Source organism: Mastigoproctus giganteus, chromosome 1 (genome assembly GCF_048544385.1).
Source record: "Mastigoproctus giganteus isolate SK-2022 chromosome 1, ASM4854438v1, whole genome shotgun sequence".
In the NCBI taxonomy this organism is placed as follows: domain Eukaryota; kingdom Metazoa; phylum Arthropoda; class Arachnida; order Uropygi; family Thelyphonidae; genus Mastigoproctus; species Mastigoproctus giganteus.
The window spans coordinates 17,584,503-17,606,302 of record NC_143575.1 but is presented as its reverse complement, the minus strand read 5'-3'; the positions used below and the strand labels follow the sequence as shown (position 1 = coordinate 17,606,302).

The window sequence follows — 21,800 nt, the reverse complement described above, 5'->3', positions numbered from 1 at the left end:
TTTTTTCAGTTCTGCATTATGCTAATATAGTTGAAAAGGTGCTGGATTTTTCAAAGTATGCTGAAAATACACTGCTCGACAAAATTAACAGAACAAAATGTTTTTAATAACTATTTTATTGTGAACAGTGTCTTCAGCGACACTGGTAACAATCAAATGGGTCCCGTTTTGGCTTACAAACAGATTCTGGACGTTATTTCATCTAGCGACAACGAAGAATGCGGTACCATCCCTCCAACATCAGAGAAAGTGACACTTACGGTGGAGGCGGTTTTCTCGTTTGGGGCAGAATAGTGATCAACGGCCGCATCTTTCTTCATGTTTTTTATAGAGTTACCGTAACTGCGCAGAGGTAACGAGAACAGATCCTCGAACCCTATGTGTAACGTTTGTTCCTGATATTCTTTTCATACACAACAATACCACTGCACATAGAGGAATATCTAGAAACTGGAGATATCCAACCACTGCCGTGGCCAGCACGATCACCAGACTTAAATCCGATCGATTTGGACTCCCTTCAGCGTTGCATTGCACGCGGACAGGCAGTTCCTCAGTCACTTGTTGAGCTAAGGTTTGCGCTGGTGGGAGAATGGGATTTTGTTTCCTTGAAGTTTCCTTCACTGCCAGCACAATGATTTTAATCGCTCTCTTTCCTCTTTCCCTGAGTTAGATTAGACTCCTCTCTTGACCGGAAGAACTTTTAGAGGTTTTCTTTCGTAGCATTAGCATTAGTAGAGGCATATGATGCAAGAAAGCAAGCTTATGCAGCATCAACCAAAAAAAAAAAAAAAAAAACCGCTCCCGTCGGTTTCACCCCTTCGTTCGTTCCAAATACCTGTCCAGCTCAGCCTTAAATTTATTTAGGCTATCAACTTCCACAACAAAGTATGGGTCATGGCCAGTTAGTCGGTATCGTGTTTGCTGGTGCTAGTGGCTGACAAACGTCAAACCAAATATGCAGAAAACATGTAGACTCGATATGTTGAAGATATATCGAGTGATTTTCAGACACGATATATTGAAGACTTGTTGTTTTAGCTGCCTTGACACAAATTCTATACAACTAATAATCTCCAAAGTTTGACATCTTAATCAGCAACACGTAAAATTACGAAAAAGAAGAAAACGCCACTTTAGTGGCATTTGTATGTATCAGAAGCTAATGTCATATGTTGATATTGGTGACAAATATCATTCAGTAATATGTCTCTTCTTGTATTTACTCTTTGGATTGGAAGCCTCTTCAAAGTCAACAAGGTAATTACTGATGTATTCAAGTTGTTGTTGTTCTTGTAGAATTTTGGGCTCAGCAGCGACTTAGAAGATGTTGTGCCGTCATATTATATCTGTAAATTGTGTGTGTTCTGTGGTCGAGTTGCTGTTTGCTGGGCGAAAAGTCGGGAGAACAGACCATGCTACCCACGCAAAGCCCGACTAAGTCACCCACGTTTTGAAAAAAGGCCCATAAAATTCCTGCATCATTAACGGGATTCGAACTCGGGTCTATTTTATCTGGTGAGGGGCGGACGGTGATTATACCAACGGTGCTACCCATAATGGCTAGTACTAATTTATTTTCCTTTTCCTAGACATGTTCTGCTGAAGTATTTTCTCTTTTCCTAATGGTTCACGTTACAGAAATCTTTACTTTGATTATTTTTATACAGAAAAACTTCATTGATACTAACTCTTTATAATCGGATTGGCTTCCTTGTTATACATGTATCTGTTTTTTTTTTTTTTTTTTTTTATGATGAATAGATTTTCCTAAACACAATTTAATGACAGAATTATTTTATTAAGAATGGTTTTAACAAAATGGTCTTAATAATGTTATTAGGAATGGTCTTAATAAAAGAAATAAAATCATTTAAAAGTAAAAATTAAATGCAAATGAAACTGATATTTTTATTGTTAGATAATACCTCATCCTTCATATAATCAATAGATCAGGCAGGGAAATATCATCTTGATGTAGTTGCGTCTGAGTTCACAGGAGACCCCAAAAGAAAAAAAAAAACTATCATGCTAAAACCACCCTTGAATGGGTTGAGCACGCTGAATTCTGATGGGATCCTTCCACTTGTTCAGATTACGAACCTGAGGGGCATAAATTCAAATTAAGAAAAGACAGATGTAGATTAGATGTGCGAAAATTTGCCTTTAGCCAGCGGGTGGTTAATTGCTGGAACAAACTTCCATCTGTCGTTGTGGAAGTTGACAGATTAAATAAATTTAAGGAGGAACTGGACAGGCATTTGGAGGGAATGGTGTGATTTTTTTTTTTTTTTTGGCTAATTCTTCATAAGCTCATACACTTGCTTTCTTGCATCACATGCCACTACTACTACCCACGAACGATCTCGTCTACCCATGTCCATAAATATTATCTCCATAAATTGTGTGTGTTCTTTAGTTGATTTGCCTGTTTTACTGGACAAAAAACCCGGGTTTCGTTGGGCGGGGCACCTTACTGTCCACTCTTCAGACCGAATAACTCAGCCACCGGGAGTGAAAAAAGTCCACAAGTTCCTCGCTTCGTTAACAGGATTCGAACTCGAGCCTTTTTCACTAGGTATGGGGAAGACGGTGATTACAACCGCTGTGCTATGCATGCAGATGCCAAAAGAAAGCAGCCCTCGTGGGTAGCACAATTGGTAGGATCGCTGTTCTCCCCACACCAGATGGAAAAGAACTGAGTTTGAATCCCGTCGATGATGGGAGGAATTTTTATGGTTCTTTTTCACAACGTGGCTGAGTTCGTAGGTCTCAGCGAGAGTAGATGCCTTTTTCTCCCGGAAACTCGGTATTTCTTCCAGAAAACATAAAATCGATCTCAGAACACACGCAATTTGCAGACAATATACACGGAGCAATATGGCCTTAGTCGCTAATGCTCCTAAAACCCAACAACAACAACCTAATATAAAAAGAGATACGATTAGTAGGCCAATGAATAAACACTGCACCACGGCCACAGGTAGTGATACACCACTCTGATTAGAGAGTTATACTCAGCTATATATCAAAGAAACAATTGAAATGCGTTCAACGATTTTGACAAGAGGAGAAAAGAAATAACCCAATATTAAAAGTTATAAAAAGTGCTATTTATATCTTTACTGCAATTTGGAATGAAGTAATGAGAAAACAATAGTAAGTGTCTGGGGAAAAGCTAATAGATGATGACGATGTGCTTATATATTTAAATTGAATTAAAAATAAAAAGTATAAAAATGCATTGCACAACGCTAGTTGGACATTAATTTGGGTGATCTATGAACGCGGCTATAATTCGAAATAGCGACGTCATTCCAAGAGGTAAAATATGTTGGTAAAGTGGGAAGTGAAGAATTTAAATTATATGATGGCATGTATTAGTTACCTAAACCATATCACTTAACAGATCATTTAAAGAGGGTATTTAAAATTCAAGTAATTTAAAAGCTTTCCATTCACTTCCTTATTATGAATGGAGAGCAGCTCAATTGCTTTCCATTCATAATAAGGGACCCAATTCAGAAGCTATCGACCAGTAACTGTTGAATAGCTAAGCCAAGATATTGGAAAACATTGTATAGAATTTTTTTCTGAGTTCTTTCACCCAAAATTATCAATATTACCAAGTGGATTTCGCCTAGGGTGGGCCTCTAGTGACCAATCTCATCTCACTCTGTCATATTATCTCTATGGAGTTTGATGGTGTTATTTGGTTGGTGTCTAAATATTAAACTGAAATCTTAATGAAATTAGCTCGCCATTTTTAGAGTGACTAATAGACTGTATCACGCAAAAGTTGTATAAAATTACTTACCTTGGAAACACATCAAGAGAAAGATCACTTTTACAAGGGAAGTACTCGTTATTGGTTTCATCTTTGGGACTACTTCTATTTAGTATCTCTGTAAACGATTTAGCTTTGATTACAGTTATAAAAAGTAAAACTTTTAGTTGATTGCATGAAATTGTTTACATCTTGTTGTAATGAACTTAACTGCATTAATTTGTAGAATTCTTTAAATATATTTTGTGCTTTGGCTAGTTTTTAACAATTACTTTACTGTCAATATTAGTAAATGTAGATTAATCTCATTTAGAGATCTTGGAAAAATATAAGCGCCTATGACTACCATATCGACAGTGAACTCCGTTACAGTATAGTAGTTTCACCAATTGTCACTTGTTCGGAAAGGTCTGTGTTTGAGTCCCGTCGACGATTTAAGGAATTTCTAAAGCACTTTTCAATCACGGCTGTAGTTAGTTGATCTCTGGAGGGAGCTGGTTTTCCCCCATGAGCTATTCCAGGTTTTTCAGCCCACACCATATTCAAATTGGCCGGATTCTGAACCGGATATCAAGGTTTTTTCTCCCGGATCCTCCAGGTTTTCGTTCATCAAAACATTAAAATCAACTAGAGAACATACGCAATTCACGAAAATAATACACTTAGGTAGGGTAGTTTATGTAATATTTTGGATGACCTTAGTGTGTCATTTATTTTTTTTTTTTTAGCCTTACTTACTTTGGTGCTTAACAAACTTACACAATATACGACAGGCTTTCTATAAGAAGAGCTGCATTGTCTCTTTGTAATCGTTAAAGGTGTACCATGGAAAAGTCAAGAAACAGTGAATGCCCGAAAGTGCAGTGCAGCAGAATCATTGCTGTGGGGAGTAGCAGCAGTTAACTATGGATTTCGACACAGTTAGTGGTTAACGTCCTAATTCCGTTGCCACTATGGGACAAAACCTGCAACAACGCAAGTCTGACCAGAAAACAATAAAAAATTGCTGCTATGGCATACGACGTTTAGTTTCTTTGAAGTGTTGTAAGCTTCGTGCTGAGATTCATTTTTCTTGTTTGTGATATTATTTCTTGCACAGTTTCGAAACTACTCCTGAGTTATACAGTTGGTTCGTAGCCTTCACTAGATTGGGAAGGATGCAGTTAGGTGTGTGTGTGTGTGTGTGTGTCGCCAAGTAATTATCGCAATGAGGAGTCTTTGGTTTTGTTCCATATTCACCTTGAATACTGTGTACAGATCTGGAGGCCTCATTTTAGGAAGGATTCCTATACAGGAATTTTTCCAGCAGGGATAAGGAGGTGATTGTTCCATTGTATAAGGCGATGGTCAGGCCACACCTAGAGTACTGTATACAGGTCTGGAGGCCTCATTTCAAGAAGGATGTAGAGCTGCTGGAACGAGTACAGAGAAGGGCAACAAGATTAGTGAATGGAACAAAGGGGTGCTCTTACGAAGAAAGGCTTAAGTTTTGCAAATTACAGTGTCTGGAGACTAGGCACCAGCGAGGTGATCTGATAGAGGTGTATAAAGCCTTGAATGGTTTGAGCATGCTCAATGCTGATGGGATTCTTCCTCTAGCTCAGAATAATCACCTGAGAGGGAATAAATTCAAATTGAGGAAAGACAGATGTAGGATAGACGTGAGGAAATTTGCCTTTAGCCAGCGGGTGGTTGGTTGGTGGAACAGACTTCCATCCCTTGTCGTGGAGGTTGATAGCCTAAATAAGTTTAAGGCCCAGCTGGACAGGTATTTTGAACGAACAGAGGGGTGAAGTGGAAGTGGGTTTTTTTTTTTTTTTTTTTTGGCTGATGCTGCATAAGCTTGCTTTCTTGCATCAAATGCCTGTACTAATGCTAAAAAAAAAAAGGATGTAGAAGTGCTAGAACGAGTACAAAGAAGGGGAACAAAGGGGTGCTCTTATCAAGATAGGCTTAAGTTCTGCAAATTCCAGCGCCGGGAGACTAGGCATATGTGAAGTGATCTGATTAAGGTGTATAAGGCCTTGAACGGATTGATCAAGCTCAATGCTGATGGGATTCATCCTCTTGCTCAGATTAAGAACCTGAGGGGCGTACATTCAAACTGAGGAAAGACAGTTGTAGAATATGCAGAAATTTTCCTTTAGCCAGCGGGTAGTTTATTGCTGGAACAGACTTCGATCTCTTTTATGGAAGTTGAAAGCTTAAATAAATTTAAGGCTGAGCTGGACAAGCAATTGGAAATGGGAGTTTTTTTTTTTTTTTTTGGCTAATTCTGCATAAGCTTGCTTTCTTGCATCGTATGCCTCTGCTAATGCTACTGGTCTTATAGAAAAGTTTTTTTTTTTTTTTATACAGTAGAATAAAAAGTTAGTTATAAATATGGCTAGGGCGCAAGCAAAGTGATTAACTTAGAAAAATAACGCAAAAGTAATATTTTCCAGATCTGTATAGACGACCAAATCAGGTGTCTACCATTGTTTTTAATAAACAATCAAGACTGGGCATTGCGTTCTCCACAGCTGAGCTGAGACGGGAATGTTCATTACCTCCCGGTAGAATTCGTTCTCGAAATCTGAAAGTCTTCTTATTTTTCCCTCATCAATTGTCTGAATGATTTCTTGGGTTGGGACACTGATAGACTGCCGACGTCTAGGTTTAGGAGTAAGGTAGCCCTCTTTGAAACTCTTTTACAATACTTAATACGGTGCTTTTCGAACAAGAAGGCTTCCAGACGCTCTAATGGCTGCAACAATACTGTCACCTTTCTTGTAATAAAGTTTAATTCAAAGCGTTCAATTCAAAATTATCTTTAGACACCATTTTAAAACGAACTTGGTTACTTAAGTTAGGGCTATAGCTTCAAGTTTTTCTATTTTGACGATGAAGAATAACACTACGACAAGCAAGCACTCAGAATAATTTTTATAGCGAATGCAAAAGCTAATTTGTTTACAGGAGTGAATAAATCGCTTTTCCCCCTGGTTGTAAAATTTTTAACTATTTTTATTATTAAATCACCTCTGGTATTTTCTGCCATCTGACCTTCAAAGCAGCGACCAGTTCAACTGTTTTTTTGGGCGGTCTCTTCTCCACGCAATCGATGATCCAATTTATTCCAGAGATTCTCTATAGAATTGAAGTCAGCCCTCTGAGCTGGCCAGTCCAATTTTTCGACGTATTTGTCCTCAAGCCATTTCGCCACAACGCGCGTAGTACGACATAGAGTATCATCTTGTTGATGCATGTATTCGCCTTCTCCGGCGGGCTATCACAAGATAGGTAACTCATTATTATCCAGATAGACCTCAGCATTCACGTTTTTTTGAAAATAACGCACGGTCCCAGGCCAAACGAATGAAAACAGCCCCAGACAGTCATGCTTCCCTGAAAAACTTCATTATCGGGATGATACACTCCAGCATGTAGCTTTCTCTGGGAATCCATCACACCCAGGAATTACCACCAGGCTAGTAGACCACAGTGGCGTATCTGTGTATCATCGTAAGGGGGGGGGGGAATCGTGACCAGGTTCTGGTATCATCGTAAAGGGGGCATGGCGACCAGGCTTTTGAGGTTTTTTTTTTTTTTTTTTAGAACGCCTCCTGTGTTCGTTTTCTTTAATTTAAAAATTTTGGTTAAGGGGGCGTATTCCAACCATTTTTTCACCTGTAACAAATGTAGACACATTACTGTCGAACCGCTAATGCAGAAATGAAGCTAAAGTAATTACAGAAGTGCTTACTAACACTTTTTGCCCGATGACAAGGAGCAGAGTCGTCCTGAAAAACATAGTTACTTGGCAGGTTGAAATGGTCTCTAATGGTTGGCGGCATTCTTTTTTCAGCTCAGACGAAGAATCTTAACAGTTTTTAAGTCATAAACGCTTCAAAACGCGGTCCTGTTTTGGCGTAGAGACTCGTTTGCGTCCGAGTTCTTTTTTCCTATTAGCAGAACCAGTATTCTTGAGTTTGGAAAGAAATCTACTCACTGTCAACTGGTCACACGACACTCTATAAGCAATATGACGGGAACAACATACTTCCTCACGTAAAGCAGCCATAGCACTCTTTCTTCGTGTCGTCAACTGCACATAGCTAGCCATCCTAATACAAGCAAGGAATGATTGCAACTCTTGCAGAGCGTGCTTATATAGCTGAAAGTAACAGCTGATGCAATATTACGTCATCACATACGCTTGTCAATCTTATTTGATGAAATCCGTAAGAAATATTGCCATATACTTACGTTATTCGGAGGACAATTACAATTTTAAGGGGTGATGCACTTCCTTTGAACAACAGTATAATACGAGTTTGGTGTCTGTGCATGTGTTTTGAAAAGTTGTTGAAAACAGAATCGCCTGCCCCCCCCTAAAAAAAAAAAAGAGCTACAATTTTTTTTTTTAAATTTATTCTGGAGTACTTAGCACACACAGAATAGCAATGCAACTGGCTGTTCAACGTTCGACTATTTGGAGAATGTTGCGAGAACACCAACTGTATCCTTACTATCTGCAACGGGTACAGGTCTTGTCCAGCAGATTACCCTGTGTGAGTAATGTTCTGCCAGTGGTTCTAGCAGCAGTGTGGTACAACTCCTCACTTTCGTGCCTTAGTGATATTCACAGATGAAGCACAGTTCACACGAGATGGAACCCAAAACATTCACAATCAGCATGTATGGGCTAAGGAAAACCCACATGCAATTCTTCCATCACATCACCAACAGCGGTTCAGCCTCAACATATGGGTGGGTGTTTTTGGTGATAAGTTATTTGAGCCCCATGTACTTCCAAACAGACTCACAGGACAGGCGTACAGAAACTTCTGGAAAACAACATGCCTGATTTCTTGGACGACACGCCACTGATCATTCGTCAACAAGCACACTTCATGAACGATGGCGTTCCCGCATATTTCAGCCACCTAGCCCGCAATTACCTGAATCGAAGGTTTCCTGGTCGGTGGATAAGTAGAAGTGGACCAACTGCCTGGCCTCTACACTCACCGATTTAAACCCACTAGATTTCTTCTTGTGGGGCCATTTAAAGTCATTGATGTATTCGACTCTGGTAGCTGATGTGGAAACTCTCCACAAATGGAATTGTGGCAGGTTGTTAGACAATACGAAACATGCCAGGAATTTGGCATCGTCTTCGCGAGTCCATGAGCGACGATGTGAGACCTGTATTCAGGCATAAGTTGGACGTTTTGAACAATTGCTATTGTGAACAGTTGTGTCATAGACAGACCTTCAAAACTCGGAAACCAAAGCATTTCCGGAACTATGTTGATATAAAATATTTTTATTGTCTACATATGAAGAACTCATTCCTGAAGTTATGCCGTATATATTTGAGACATCCTGTTTATCATCATCACAACTCCGCCGTAACTGTAGGAATATCGTAACTATTTAAAAATCCATAGCCCATTACCCTAACTATATGAATATTCTTTGCAAGCTTTGAAGCCGAGAGCACCACAGGAGATTTCACGTCACCGAATTTTATCGTAAGATCGAAATGCCACAATTCACAATAAGGATTAGAGTAGCCTATGAAGCCATTTACTAGATGGTAATTCTATAGGTCATTAGGGACCGTACGTAAACATATTATTTAAGGCCATCGAGAGCCAGCATAGAACTCTGAAGAAAACGTCTCACAGTCTTTCCCCATAGGGGTTCTGTACTCCAGTTCCGGAAACCACCCTTCACAACGTCCGTGGCCAGCTCAATTGACGCATCTACTTTCTCTTCACGAGTCTCCTGATAATATTTAAGAATTACAATGTACAATTTGAGGCTGAGTCAGTCTTGAGGTTTCGAAATGCTTTAATGATTTTGAATCTGACAAAATTCACATCGCTAGCAAACAATAAGTTGAAGTCTAAAACAATATTCAAAAAGCAAACCCAAAAAGAACATCACTTTCATAGGTGCAATATGATGTAAGAAGTCATGGCCAGTGGCGGATTAAGGATAGTTGGGGTCCCCCAAAAAATAATAATAATAAAAAAAATAAAAAATAAATAAAAGTTAGGTGGCAAATAATAAAATTTTGTACTTTTAATTTTTTGCTTAAATTTTCGCTTAAATTAATCAATATTTTCGATTAAATTAATCAAGATTTTTATGATGTTTACTGAAAATATTAATCTATTTTAGAACACTATAGGAAAATGTCTTGGCTTGGGGGCCCCCAAAGCCTGGGGCCCTCATTGCCTTAATGGGTTATCCGCCACTGGTCATGGCACTGAAACCACGTCAAAATCAACAACAACCAAAAAGAACTCATTAACACTCGTGGAGCAGCCACGATGAACACTCTGGAACAGGAGATAAAACAAAGAGCATGTAATTCGTCTTATTTGTATTGATTTTCAGATGAGAAAATGACATTTTTCAAAAGACCAAAAAAAAAAAAAAATAATAATAATAATAAGAAACAGAACAGCCGCCACGTATAGTGGCGCTGCTATCCGGAATATTTCTTAAGATTTAATTGCTAGTGTTGGCGTCTGTTCGTTCATTTAGTGACGTCGTATGTTATTCAGATAACTGAGTTACATTTGATGCGTATGTTTCTGAGTTATTATAGTTTAATGTAGTGGCATCTTATGGTGTTTTTGTTACTCTTGTGACGTTGCAATAATCCAGGAATATTTGTGATATTATTATTTACTATTTCTCACTGTTTTCAAAATGCCCAAAGTAAGGAGGAATCGGAAACCACCACCCGAAGGTTGGGAACTTATTGAACCGACTATTGAAGAATTGGAACAGAAAATGCGTGAAGCCGAGACAGAACCTCCGGATGGTAAGAGAAAAGTGGAGTCACTCTGGCCAATTTTCAAGATCCATCATCAGAAATCACGATACATTTATGATTTATTTCATAAAAGACGAGCTATTAGCAGAGAACTGTATGATTACTGCATGAAAGAAGGTATTGCGGACAAGAACTTGATAGCTAAGTGGAAGAAGCAGGGTTATGAAAATTTGTGTTGCCTCCGATGCATTCAAACAAGAGACACCAGTTTTGGCACAAACTGTATTTGTCGAGTACCAAAAAGTAAATTAGAACAGGGTAAGGTAGTAGAATGTGTGCATTGTGGGTGTAGAGGATGTTCTGGTTGACGATATTAGAACATTACTTTTAACAGATTTTCAAAATCATTTAGATTGAACTGTTTAGTTTTTAAAAAATCAAAATTCCTCATTCTCTTTTCGCTCTGTTTATGCACATTTTTTGTTTTTCGGATGAATCGATGTGAGTGTCCCAGCTACGAATGTATAACTACTGTAAGGTTTCAATTAAGGATTTAACCATGTAAAAATATAATAAATAAAATCATATAAAAGGTTCTGCTTTGTCGTGTCGTTTTTCGCATTCCATACAGTTTTTATATATAAGAGGGAGACTGAAGACACTGCAGTAAATAAGCAGTAGTAGTGCAATTAAAATTTAGAATTTTAATGAACATTTTTCCTTTTAATTACAGATTGGTGTTTGGTCTGACCTTTCAGGTCTAAAAGTAATTCGTGATCCCATTCATCAACCACAGGAGGATTCTCCATTCTCAGACAAGCCGTTGAGAATTACATCAATCCTGGTAGGGAATTTTAACTAAGATTATTTTCCATATGCTGTTATGGTTTCATTCAAATGGAAGGAAAAATCAAGAAAATAAAAGCCAAGTACAAATAGTGTAGAAAGTTAAATTTGGTTATGGTTGAAAGTTTTTTTTTTTTTTTTTTTTTTTAAATGTGAAATTTGGGCATTGTTTAACAGTATGACAGCTAACTTCACATAAGTTACCAAATGATGAATTAGTAATTTTAATAACATTTAAAAAAATTTTGCATTATTATTAGACAATATACCTTGAGGCTACAGCATGAATCCAAAACAACTATGAAAGAAATAGACTTTGTTTCCACAATTTCGGTTTGGTTTTTTATTATTGAATAATTCAGGAAGATGTAAAAACCTTCCTGGAGGAAGGTAATTTTTTTTTTTTTTTTAAATCCTTCCTGCGTGATTTCATTAGGAAATCTTTTCTGGTTGAATATTTTTCTTAGATAAGTTTAATCTACCTAGAACATTTTTTTTTTTTTTCTAAATAAGAGATTTTTGACTAAATCAAAAATCTCTTATTTAGAAAGAAAAACCTATGATTGAATATTTTTAAATGTATTTGCCCTCTCTTCTTGATAAAGACAGGTGTTATTTGTCTACATTTTTTCATGTAATTTATCAGCAACTCTACTTTTGGACATAACTTTTTTTTGATTTTTATTTTTAACCTGCTTATTTTCAGATAATTGTGTAAGTAGGATTGTTCCATGACTTTTGGCCACCTATTCAAATACAGATATGCTATTTTTGTTGATAACTAGAAACCTATTGGTCTTACTCTAAGAAGTGGCTATTAACTGCCCATTGCTAGTGTGGCATCTGACATACGCTACCTTTTTTTTTTTTTTTATATTTGTAAATGAAATCAGAGATCCTTCCATGTACTTTTGCCACCAATATTCCAAACCTGGTTATGAATACAGAAAATATTGGTTATACAGAAGGTACTATGAATTATGAGACATTTTATTTATTTTTTTGTTTGGCATTAACGGAGCAGCAACAAGTGTCTAATTTTTCCATTTAGCTTTGGTTTTGCTGACTAAACATGAACAGTTGACAAAAAATAATGAACACAACTTCTGTTTTTCTTGTTTATTTTCATTTGACAGTTTTTTAATTGAGTTTAATAAACCATAATTAACGGATCAACATTTTCATTTTAGTAAAAAAAATCTATCTTAATTTTTCATAATTAAAACAAAAAGGGGTGTCTTGCATATGCCATGCAAGCATCTTCATTAAATTGAGAGTGCAAGCGATGAAAGGTTAATAGTAATCTCTTTTTCTCAGCTTGCCTCTCTACGGTGCATTTGTTGCTTCTGTGGATGGAATGACCTAAAATGTATACATTTCTGTCACGAACAGCATTTTTCCATTAATTTTCAATATAATTGTGGACGAGGTATATTTCAGATTTACTGGTTTATTTACCCACCCTCATATTGGTCATATGAATATAATAACACTCTTTAATAATTGTAACTTTTTTCTTATTAAGATAATAGTGATCCAGAAACCAGGATTTACAAAAATTACATAATTAAAAAAAAAAAAAAAAAAAATTCACTCTTTCAATAATGCAGGTATTCCCTGATTATGGCAATAGGCCCTGTTTTAATTGGAGGTCCGAGGAATGGCTTTGAAGACATTGTTTCCACCATTTGTTCTGTGTTTTTATGTAGGTGGTGGGGAGGGTTGGATTTTGTGGTATTAAAACCCACAATTGAACTCACCTAGAGTTAAGTTTCCAATTTGTTATTAATATGATTAAAATGCTTCCTTTATTTATTTAGGTGGTGGGGAGGGTTGGATTTAGTAATTCAGAAATTATTATTGAATATACTATTAAATTTTTAATAGTATATTCAATAATGCTTAAAATGCTTTCAATAATTCAATAATGCTTAATTCAATGCTTAAAATGAACCAGTTGAAGTTGTCTTTTTATTATAACGTTTAGACTTTATATTAACTGTGATCATGGCTGCTTATTCCATCAGTGGTGCAAATTTTTTTAATTGGCTCATTGATTTGCAATTTAATAAATTTTTGCTTAATTATGCACTTACATTTAATTTGCAAGTTAATTTTCTTAATCAGTAAATAATTAACCTCATAAATTAAATTATATTTTTTATTGTTCCTTTCATTAAAGTTGCTGTCCCCTCAAGTTTGACCTGGAATCTTTGCATTATGTTGAGGCTCTTTATATTATTATATGCTTTTTTTTTTTTTTTTTTTTTTTTTTTAAGACTATAACTGATGAACCTATTTAATACATGTGTATATTGTGTAACACAATGTTTTAAAGTATGGTCCTAAACTGGAAATTAGAAATCTTTACATGTAATAGTTATCACACAAGTCATTACAGTAATTTTTTTTTCTAATAAAATAGCATTTAATGAATTATTTTTTAATTAAAGTAACTTAAAAAATATGAATTTCAACTGAAAAAAATTTCGGGTTTCTCATTGCATCCTAGACATTTTGAAAATGCAGCACTTCATTCTTTTTATTGTTCCAGATAATACTATTGAACGTGCTTATTGCTAAGGTGATCACTGGCTAAGAAATCAAAGAATCGGACAAGGATTTTTTCTCCTGTGTGGATACTATAAAGAAAAGAGCAAATCAGATCAGACTCTTGCATAATAATTGGGGAAAAGTTATAGATAACCCTGCTGATGTTGCAAAGATGAATTGAACAGATACTTTGCATCAATCTTTACAGAAGAAAAGCCCTTCATGATGGAGAGAAACTATAAGTGAAGCTGAAAAGCATGATATTAGCAATATGGAGATTTCAGATCATTTATTAGAAAAGCTTTAGAGTCTAAAGGTGACTAAAGCCCCTGGAGTTGATGGCACATACCCAGTAATTTTGAGTGAGGTGGCAAGAGAGTGCTTGAACCATTAAGGCTAATTATGATACGAATTCAGGAAAGATTCCCTTGGGTTAGAGAATCAGGGAGTGCTATTGTTGCTGATATATGAAGGCAGTTTTAAAATGCTTCCTTTATTTTTTTTTTTTTTTTAAGATTTTTTTAAGATTTTAATGGATTCTTCTCACATTAGCCCAATCTGAAGAAAAGTCATTCTTTAAATGACTTTTCTTCAGATTGGGCTAATGTGAGAGGTGGGATTCTCTAAGGATCAGTACTGGAACCACTTCTGTTTTTGATTTTCTTGGAGAAAACATAAGTCTCATCCCACAAGATCATTACATTTTCTCTGTATATCTTTGGAACATCTTTTCAGGACATCACAGCAGTAGGGTAGCATTGAGAAATGAGCTGTAGGAAGATCAAGGTCATGAAATTTGATTAAGCACAATGGTTAGATTAAAAATAAATTAAATGGGAAATAATGGATGAGTACTTTTTTAAATTATATTTAAAATATACTTTGAATATGAAAAATTGAGGGAAGCCAAAATAATGGATTCTTCTACTTCTGTAAATACACTTCTAAACTTAATGGCTCACAGATTTTTTTTTATATTAAATTTAGGTCGGTCATGTTATAAAATGGCTGAGAAATACTGCTGCTGTAATAACTCAACTTCATTGGTTCACACATTGTAAAATATGGTAATCAATTGGGATGGGGATAGTGGATCCAGCTGTCTTGGGACCCACATATCATATAGGTGGGCTTGGATCTTAGAAACTATATAAATTGGAGAGGAAAGCCAGGCTTGGTCAATCCCTTTTTCCCAGGGCTTGAGCTTGCTTTCAGTGTCTTGTAATCAATACCTAATCTGTATTGAACTTGGTTCAACATTGCAGTAAATACCATTACATCTCCCAAATCCAGCAATCTTAAGACTTGATCCTGCCTGATCTTGGAATTTTCCATGTTTTTATGACTATTTTCCATAGTCATAAAAAAAAACCAACAAAAATCTTGAATTTTTATACTACAACTTTTTGTGCATAATACTGCATAAGTATAGTCTGTAGTGGGCTCAAGAGAGCCCATTGTTATTTTTTTTGAAAATTCGCAAGCCCATTGTTGAGATGATCATTTATTTTACAAATGAAATCCTGAATGCAATTATTAAGTATACAGAGCAGTAACTATGGTGGGACAAGCGGGACCCCATCCCCAGCATTTTAATGGCACAATGGACAAGTTATGTGTTTTAAAACTGCGTCATTTTGATTTAATTACAGTTGAACCTCTATTTAACGAACTTTTTTATAGCAAATTTTTTAAATTTCCCTTGGTGATCGCATTTAAAATAGTTTCTGTAGATTGAAGAAAATTTGCCATATAACAAACGTATTACGAGAGACTTAACTTTGTACATATTGTTCCCACTACCTCTGGCCTTTAGGCAATTAGAAAGGGTGAATTAAGGGTTAAAGGGATTACCATTCTGTAATTTTAGTGGTGCCCATAAAACCAATGCAGCCACCTACCGATAAGCTAGTCAATATACTTTCCATAGCAAGGCGTCTTGTTGACACAGATAATAGCCTCTGGTCAACCTGTGTTGTGGTTTCCCTTCTTGTGAAAGCAGTCACTTTCACGCCTTTCGGTAAATTTCTCCTGTCTAAGTTTACATGGTCATAGTAGGCTGAATATCCGAGTGATTCCAACAGTTTGGACAGTATTCAAAGAACTAGTGACAGTAGCGACGTCGAGGCCTTCACTGTGAAGAAAATATTCCAAAACATAATGGCATACAGGCAATAATTTAAACAAAAAAACTGTATGTATTATATTACCAAATCTCCAAAAAACCAGTGTGATTGATTGAGGATGATTTATAAAGAACTTAAGTGGAAATTATAAAGGTCTGTTGTGTTCGGGCCCAGATGGGCAGCTTGTAGCTTGCAGATGACAATTGCGGTTTAGAGGAATTATCCCGCTTTGTGCAACCATTTTGAATCAGAAGTTAAATATTCGGGATTATTAAACTGATTTTTAAATCTGGAATTTCTTAATGATTTAGCAGTAATGATCGACACCTGCAGGAGCTCTCTTACCTTCCAGAAGCTTTACCAAGTCAAGTCGCAGCATTACTATAGTAAAAGCATATAAATTAATTTTCAAACTATCAATGCTATTGCTAATTTGAAAAATTCTGAAGGAAATCATGAAGCTATAAATTTGAGAGCATGTTGAAGGTCGAAAGAATTTGAAGGAATCGAAATCGAAGGTAAGAACACATTTAAAAAATTACCTTGTGACAAGTTATTAAACTGCATTGTTTTATCCTTAAAGGATTAATGCAACAGAGTAATTTTAAATTAAATAAAGAAAATAATGATATCATTTAAACATATCATTATATCATCGATGTAATGATATGTTTAAAATTTCTTTCAATTCCTCATCGAGGATGAGGAATTGAAAGAAATTTTAAACATATGTTACCCGAAATCATGGAATATGGAAGAACCTTTGTCTCCATAGCATGAAAAACGAATAAGAATTTTAAGTTTTCTAATAATATATGAAATAAAAATTAATGATTTTAGAGATTTTGTCGAAGACTGTTTATCTTTAAAATTGAGTGAAATTCCCATTGCGATTAGCAGTGCCAAAATTGAGCAAGCTTTCATCATAATGAATAATATTGTAATAATAAAAATAACATCTAAAATAACAAGCATGTTGCAGATATGATGACCATACATCTAATTTCTATTATGGAAAACCATTGCTTCAATTTGATCCAGATCGTTACATCATTCCTCTGTAATCATCACTCAGCTGTTGAGCAAAGCAGGTCAACAACAAATATTAACAAAGTAATTTCTATATGGCAATTTTTAAAATAAATTTTTCCTGAATATTTGTGTAATAATTTTTTTCACGTAATCTGTAATTTTTGTGTACCTTTTCTAGAACAGTTTGTTTTTTTATGTAATATTTGTTTCTATATTCTAGAATGTTTTGTGATAGTTTGTTGTTTGTGATATGGGAAATATTTTCGTGTTATTTTTTTATTCGCAATATTAAAATTTTATCATGAAAAAAAATTATCCATTATATTTCCCTAGTTGTAAAAAAAAGAATAAAAAAATTTCACATCCGCTTAGCACGTAGATGGTTTTATGTGAAACATCATTCGCGTTTCTTTTAGATATTTTAATTTGTATATATTGATTATGAAATAAAAGAGCTTTTGTATTGTAAATATTTTATTGATCATTCACAAATTTTCATAATTTCTGGAAGACAAGATACAGTGGATTTATGATAACTAAAGTAAGAGACGTATACTTGCTACTGAATTGTCTAAATATCTCTGAAAACAGTGTCAATTGAAGTACCTGATCTTTTAGTTGAAACAACATACGTGGCTGTTTTAGGAACCTAACAATGGAATGTAACGAAAATGCGAGACGAAAAAAGAAATTGTTGACAAATTTTTGTATTGTTGCAGTCATATGACAAATACTTGCAATCATACTTACTGCAGTAGTAACTGCAGGAAGTATGATTGTGACGTCATGCTATTCAAAAATTCTAAAAAGTTAGAACTCCAGATATCGTACTGATCACAAAAAATGCGTCATGTGCTCTAATCGTACTACTAGTGAGTGATCTGCACAGATTAGTGGTGTGAGCGTGGGAAGTGCCTCTGGAAGCTGCCGCGGATGACGTCACTTCCGTGACCGATCAGATTTACTCGATAGGTACCCCCCCCCCCCAAAGGATTTTCACATCAAAAAGTCAGCAAAAGTGCAAGCCCATTGTTAAAATATTCACAGCTCGCCACTGAGTATAGTCCTTATTTTATTTTTTGCCAAAAGAAAGGTAACATACTATATGGAGAAGTGCAGTAAATATCGTGCATACAGTAAATATACAATATGTTGGTGTAGTAAAAGGAAAATAATTTAAAATATACTGTATGGTATATTTTGAGGGGATAAAGCTAAAAGTTTTTCTTAAAGTTGCTTCACCAAAGTCCCTGTGTTGTGAACACTTTTGACAAATACAACCTTTTCCCACCATAGATGATGACCTGGATTGTCCCTTTGAAAGACACCTAGATTATTTAATTTTATTTCACCTGGCATAAGAAATTACCAGTAGATGAAAGTTGCTGTTGTTTACAAACAACAATCTAGAATTTACAACATTCACTAAACAGTAAATGTGTTTAGTAAAACAAGGCCAATAGACCCATTCCAGATTTTTAACAAAACTTGCTCAGATTCTTACTCTGCAGTGACCTATCCATGTGAGAGGGGAGAATGACAAATGCACAAAACACAATAATCTTGGTTATCACTAGCAGGATGAATGATTTTAAGGGGGCTGCAATGAAAATTTTGTGATTTTTTTTTTTTTTTTTTTTTTTCAATTAGGTATTTTTTCATATAACAGCAATTTGTGTTTCTTATTGGGTGATGTAATGTGGGAAGGGATTTTTTTTTTGGCTGATGCCGTATAAGTTTGCATCATTTGCTAATACTAATATGCTTTGAATTAGCTGTAATTGAAGTTCCTCTACTTTCAGTCAAATATGCAACCTCCTGAATTTTATAAAGTAGATAGCATGCCTGTTTTATGAGTGTAATTCAGTAAAGCCACAAATTTCATAAATTTGGAAGAAGAAATTTCATTGAGAAGCTTGGCAATACTGTTAACCATATTATCTGGAATCTGACTGCACATGTGTCAAGTTAGTTTTGACAGCATTTTTTAGGTATGTTAGCACATATGCATAATATGCCTGTTGTTTCACCATGTTCATGTATCTGCATGCAAGAACTTGCCTCCCATTTTCATTTATTTTATTTTTTTCAAGCTCAAACATACTATAATTGCTATTCTCTTCAGAAGATGGATATGCATACAAGATTTTAGTGATCTGCTTTCAAATAAAATTAACTTCCTTTTCAACAAATATTGCTTTTAAGGCCCTTCAAATTATTCGGATAGATGAGTTCTGCAATTACAAGACTGGAGGCTTGTTGTTCCTCCATTAATTGTCTTTTCTGTTTATTCATTTTAAAATCAACTTGTTAAATTATTCACATTTGAGATGTTTTCTATTCAGAAATATCCCATAAAATTAAATTGACTATGTACTCAATTTGAATTATTACTATCTCTATTATTTGATGAAAAATGCTTTGTTAAAATATATTGAATATCTTACATAACAAAGCTATTTAGTTAAGTGAAAAAAAAAGTATTTATACAAAGTAAGTGTTTCAACACAATGTAATTGTTTATTTTTCTAGGCTGTGCCATATTTAATAGAGAAACGTGGGAAAACCGGGAATGAAAGGTTTGAGGGATATATTGTAGATCTTATTGAGTCTCTTGCAGAGGAGCTTAATTTCAAGTATGAAATCAACCTTGTTAAAGATGGAAAGTATGGTAGTCAAAGAGAAGTGGGAGGAAGTAAAAAGTGGAATGGAATGATTGGAGAATTGTTATCAGATGTATGTCTGTTTTTTACTTATCTATTTTGATTTGATCATGGGACAAACTATGTGAACAAATATATAAAGTTGTTAAAAATGCTAGCTTGAACAAATTATTTAAGATAATTTGTTCAAACTAGAATGTAAAATCTGTTCAATTTCTCCTAGTTTTCATATTAAAGTGTGAATATAGGCATACTTTAGGTTTAGGCTATTTGCCTCATTATCCTCATTGCCTCATATTTGCCTATAGGCATACTTTAGGTTTAGGCTATTTCTTTTCTGGACCTTTTTTGTTATATTTGAACTGATTTTTGAATTTGATGTTTATAATTCAACTAAGTGTTACCATTTAGATTTTATGATTTCAAAATTTAAGTTTTTTATAATCAACTACTTTTTTTTCAATGGGAAAGTTGTTTCCCATCCTTAGTTTAGTCTCAAAACGTCATTGGTGCACTTCTGAAATTAAAGTAAATTGATTTTATTTAAAGAAAACAACTTTCCTCCATTAATTTTTTTATTTTTCCTCCATAAATTTTTTTATTTTTCCTCCATTAAATTTTTTAATTTTCCTCCATAAATTTTTTTATTCACAATATTAAAATTTTATCATGAAAAAAAATTATCCATTATATTTCCCTAGTTGTAAAAACATTTACAACTAGGGTTGATTTCAAAAAAAAAAAATCATGGTTAGTATGAGGAGTTGTGGCAAAACTAGTTATACAGCTGGCAAACTAAACTTGCATACTGAAAAGTGAACATCCCATACAACCACTGGTCAATTTTTTTTTTTTTTTTTTTTAAAATTGGCTTTCATTAATTTCAGAAGTATGCCGATGATAGGGAACAACTTCCCCATAGAGAAAAAAAGCAGTTGGTTAAGCAAAATTCACTATTATATTATTTATCGAAGTTTGCTTATCAATGTGTGTGTTGTACATAGACACACTTTTACTAGTAAATTAACTTGAATAAATAATATAATAAATTAAAGAATAAAAGAAGAAAACACAAAATGACAGTAAATCATTATATATACTTATACATACAGTGCAACCTTGATATGATGGCCACAATTTCAACACCTGAGTTATATGCTAACTATGTTGTGGACAGAAAGAAAATTTACCCAGTTTTTTTTTGCCTTCAATTTTTTGATATGAGTTCACAACAGTGACTGAAAGAACTATTTAGCAAGTGTTTTTATTGTAATCATACTTTATTTCCTCTTGCTCAGATTACACACCTAAGGGGGCATAAATTCAAATTGAGGAAAGACAAGTTGTAGAATAGATGTGCAGAAATTTGCCTTTAGCCAGAGCAAAATTTCCCAAACTGTGCTCTGCAGAACACTAGTGTTTTGTGAGATGTGAACAAGTGTTCCGTGAAAAATCGTAATTAAAAATATAAAATAAAATTTGCATATTTGTAGCATACAACACTTGTATCATTATAATATTTAACATAATTTTTTTTTTCGGTTATTAATATACTGGCATAGACTAATAATCAATTAGACCACGGAATACTTTATTTTGGCAGGCTTTTGCATAGAGGTAATGACATCTATGAAAGTAGCAATGTAGTGATCTAATATGCCATTCATATGTGATTTAGCCTGGAGTATACAGGCTGAAGGAAAGGTGAAAGCAAACTGATATCATAACTAAATTCATAAATTGTCTAACCCCCCTTCCCTAAACTCACAAACTGCATGCATTTTTTTTTTGATAATTATTAGTATTTCGAAATATTATTATTAAAATATGTGACCATGGATTTTGGTTGAAAAAAGGAACTTTAAAATGAGAAGCAAGTACAGTACTTCTAGTATTGCAACTGTGGTCGTTGAAAACGAACACAATATTGTCACACCTCAAAGTGAGGATGAACAATCGCAGCCTTTTGTTCCCCCAAAAATCCAAAGTGAAAAAACAGAAACCAATTAATAAAAGAC

At 34.8% G+C, this 21,800-nt stretch overlaps 2 protein-coding genes across 2 annotated transcripts in view; both read left to right on the top strand.

Annotated features, from left to right (window-relative positions):
• Nucleotides 1-21,800, top strand: part of LOC150090591 (glutamate receptor 1-like) — a 194,034-nt gene that overhangs the window by 65,556 nt on the left and 106,678 nt on the right. The window contains exons 8-9 of the mRNA XM_090371710.1: nucleotides 11,296-11,406; nucleotides 19,652-19,855. Coding sequence (XP_090227836.1) covers nucleotides 11,296-11,406; nucleotides 19,652-19,855 — 315 coding nt within the window. The remainder of the gene's footprint in view (nucleotides 1-11,295; nucleotides 11,407-19,651; nucleotides 19,856-21,800) is intronic.
• On the top strand, nucleotides 10,319-11,158 carry l(1)10Bb (BUD31-like protein). Its single transcript, XM_090378964.1, has one exon. It carries the CDS (start codon nucleotides 10,496-10,498, stop codon nucleotides 10,928-10,930), a length of 435 nt encoding a protein of 144 aa, XP_090235090.1. The 5' UTR covers nucleotides 10,319-10,495; the 3' UTR covers nucleotides 10,931-11,158.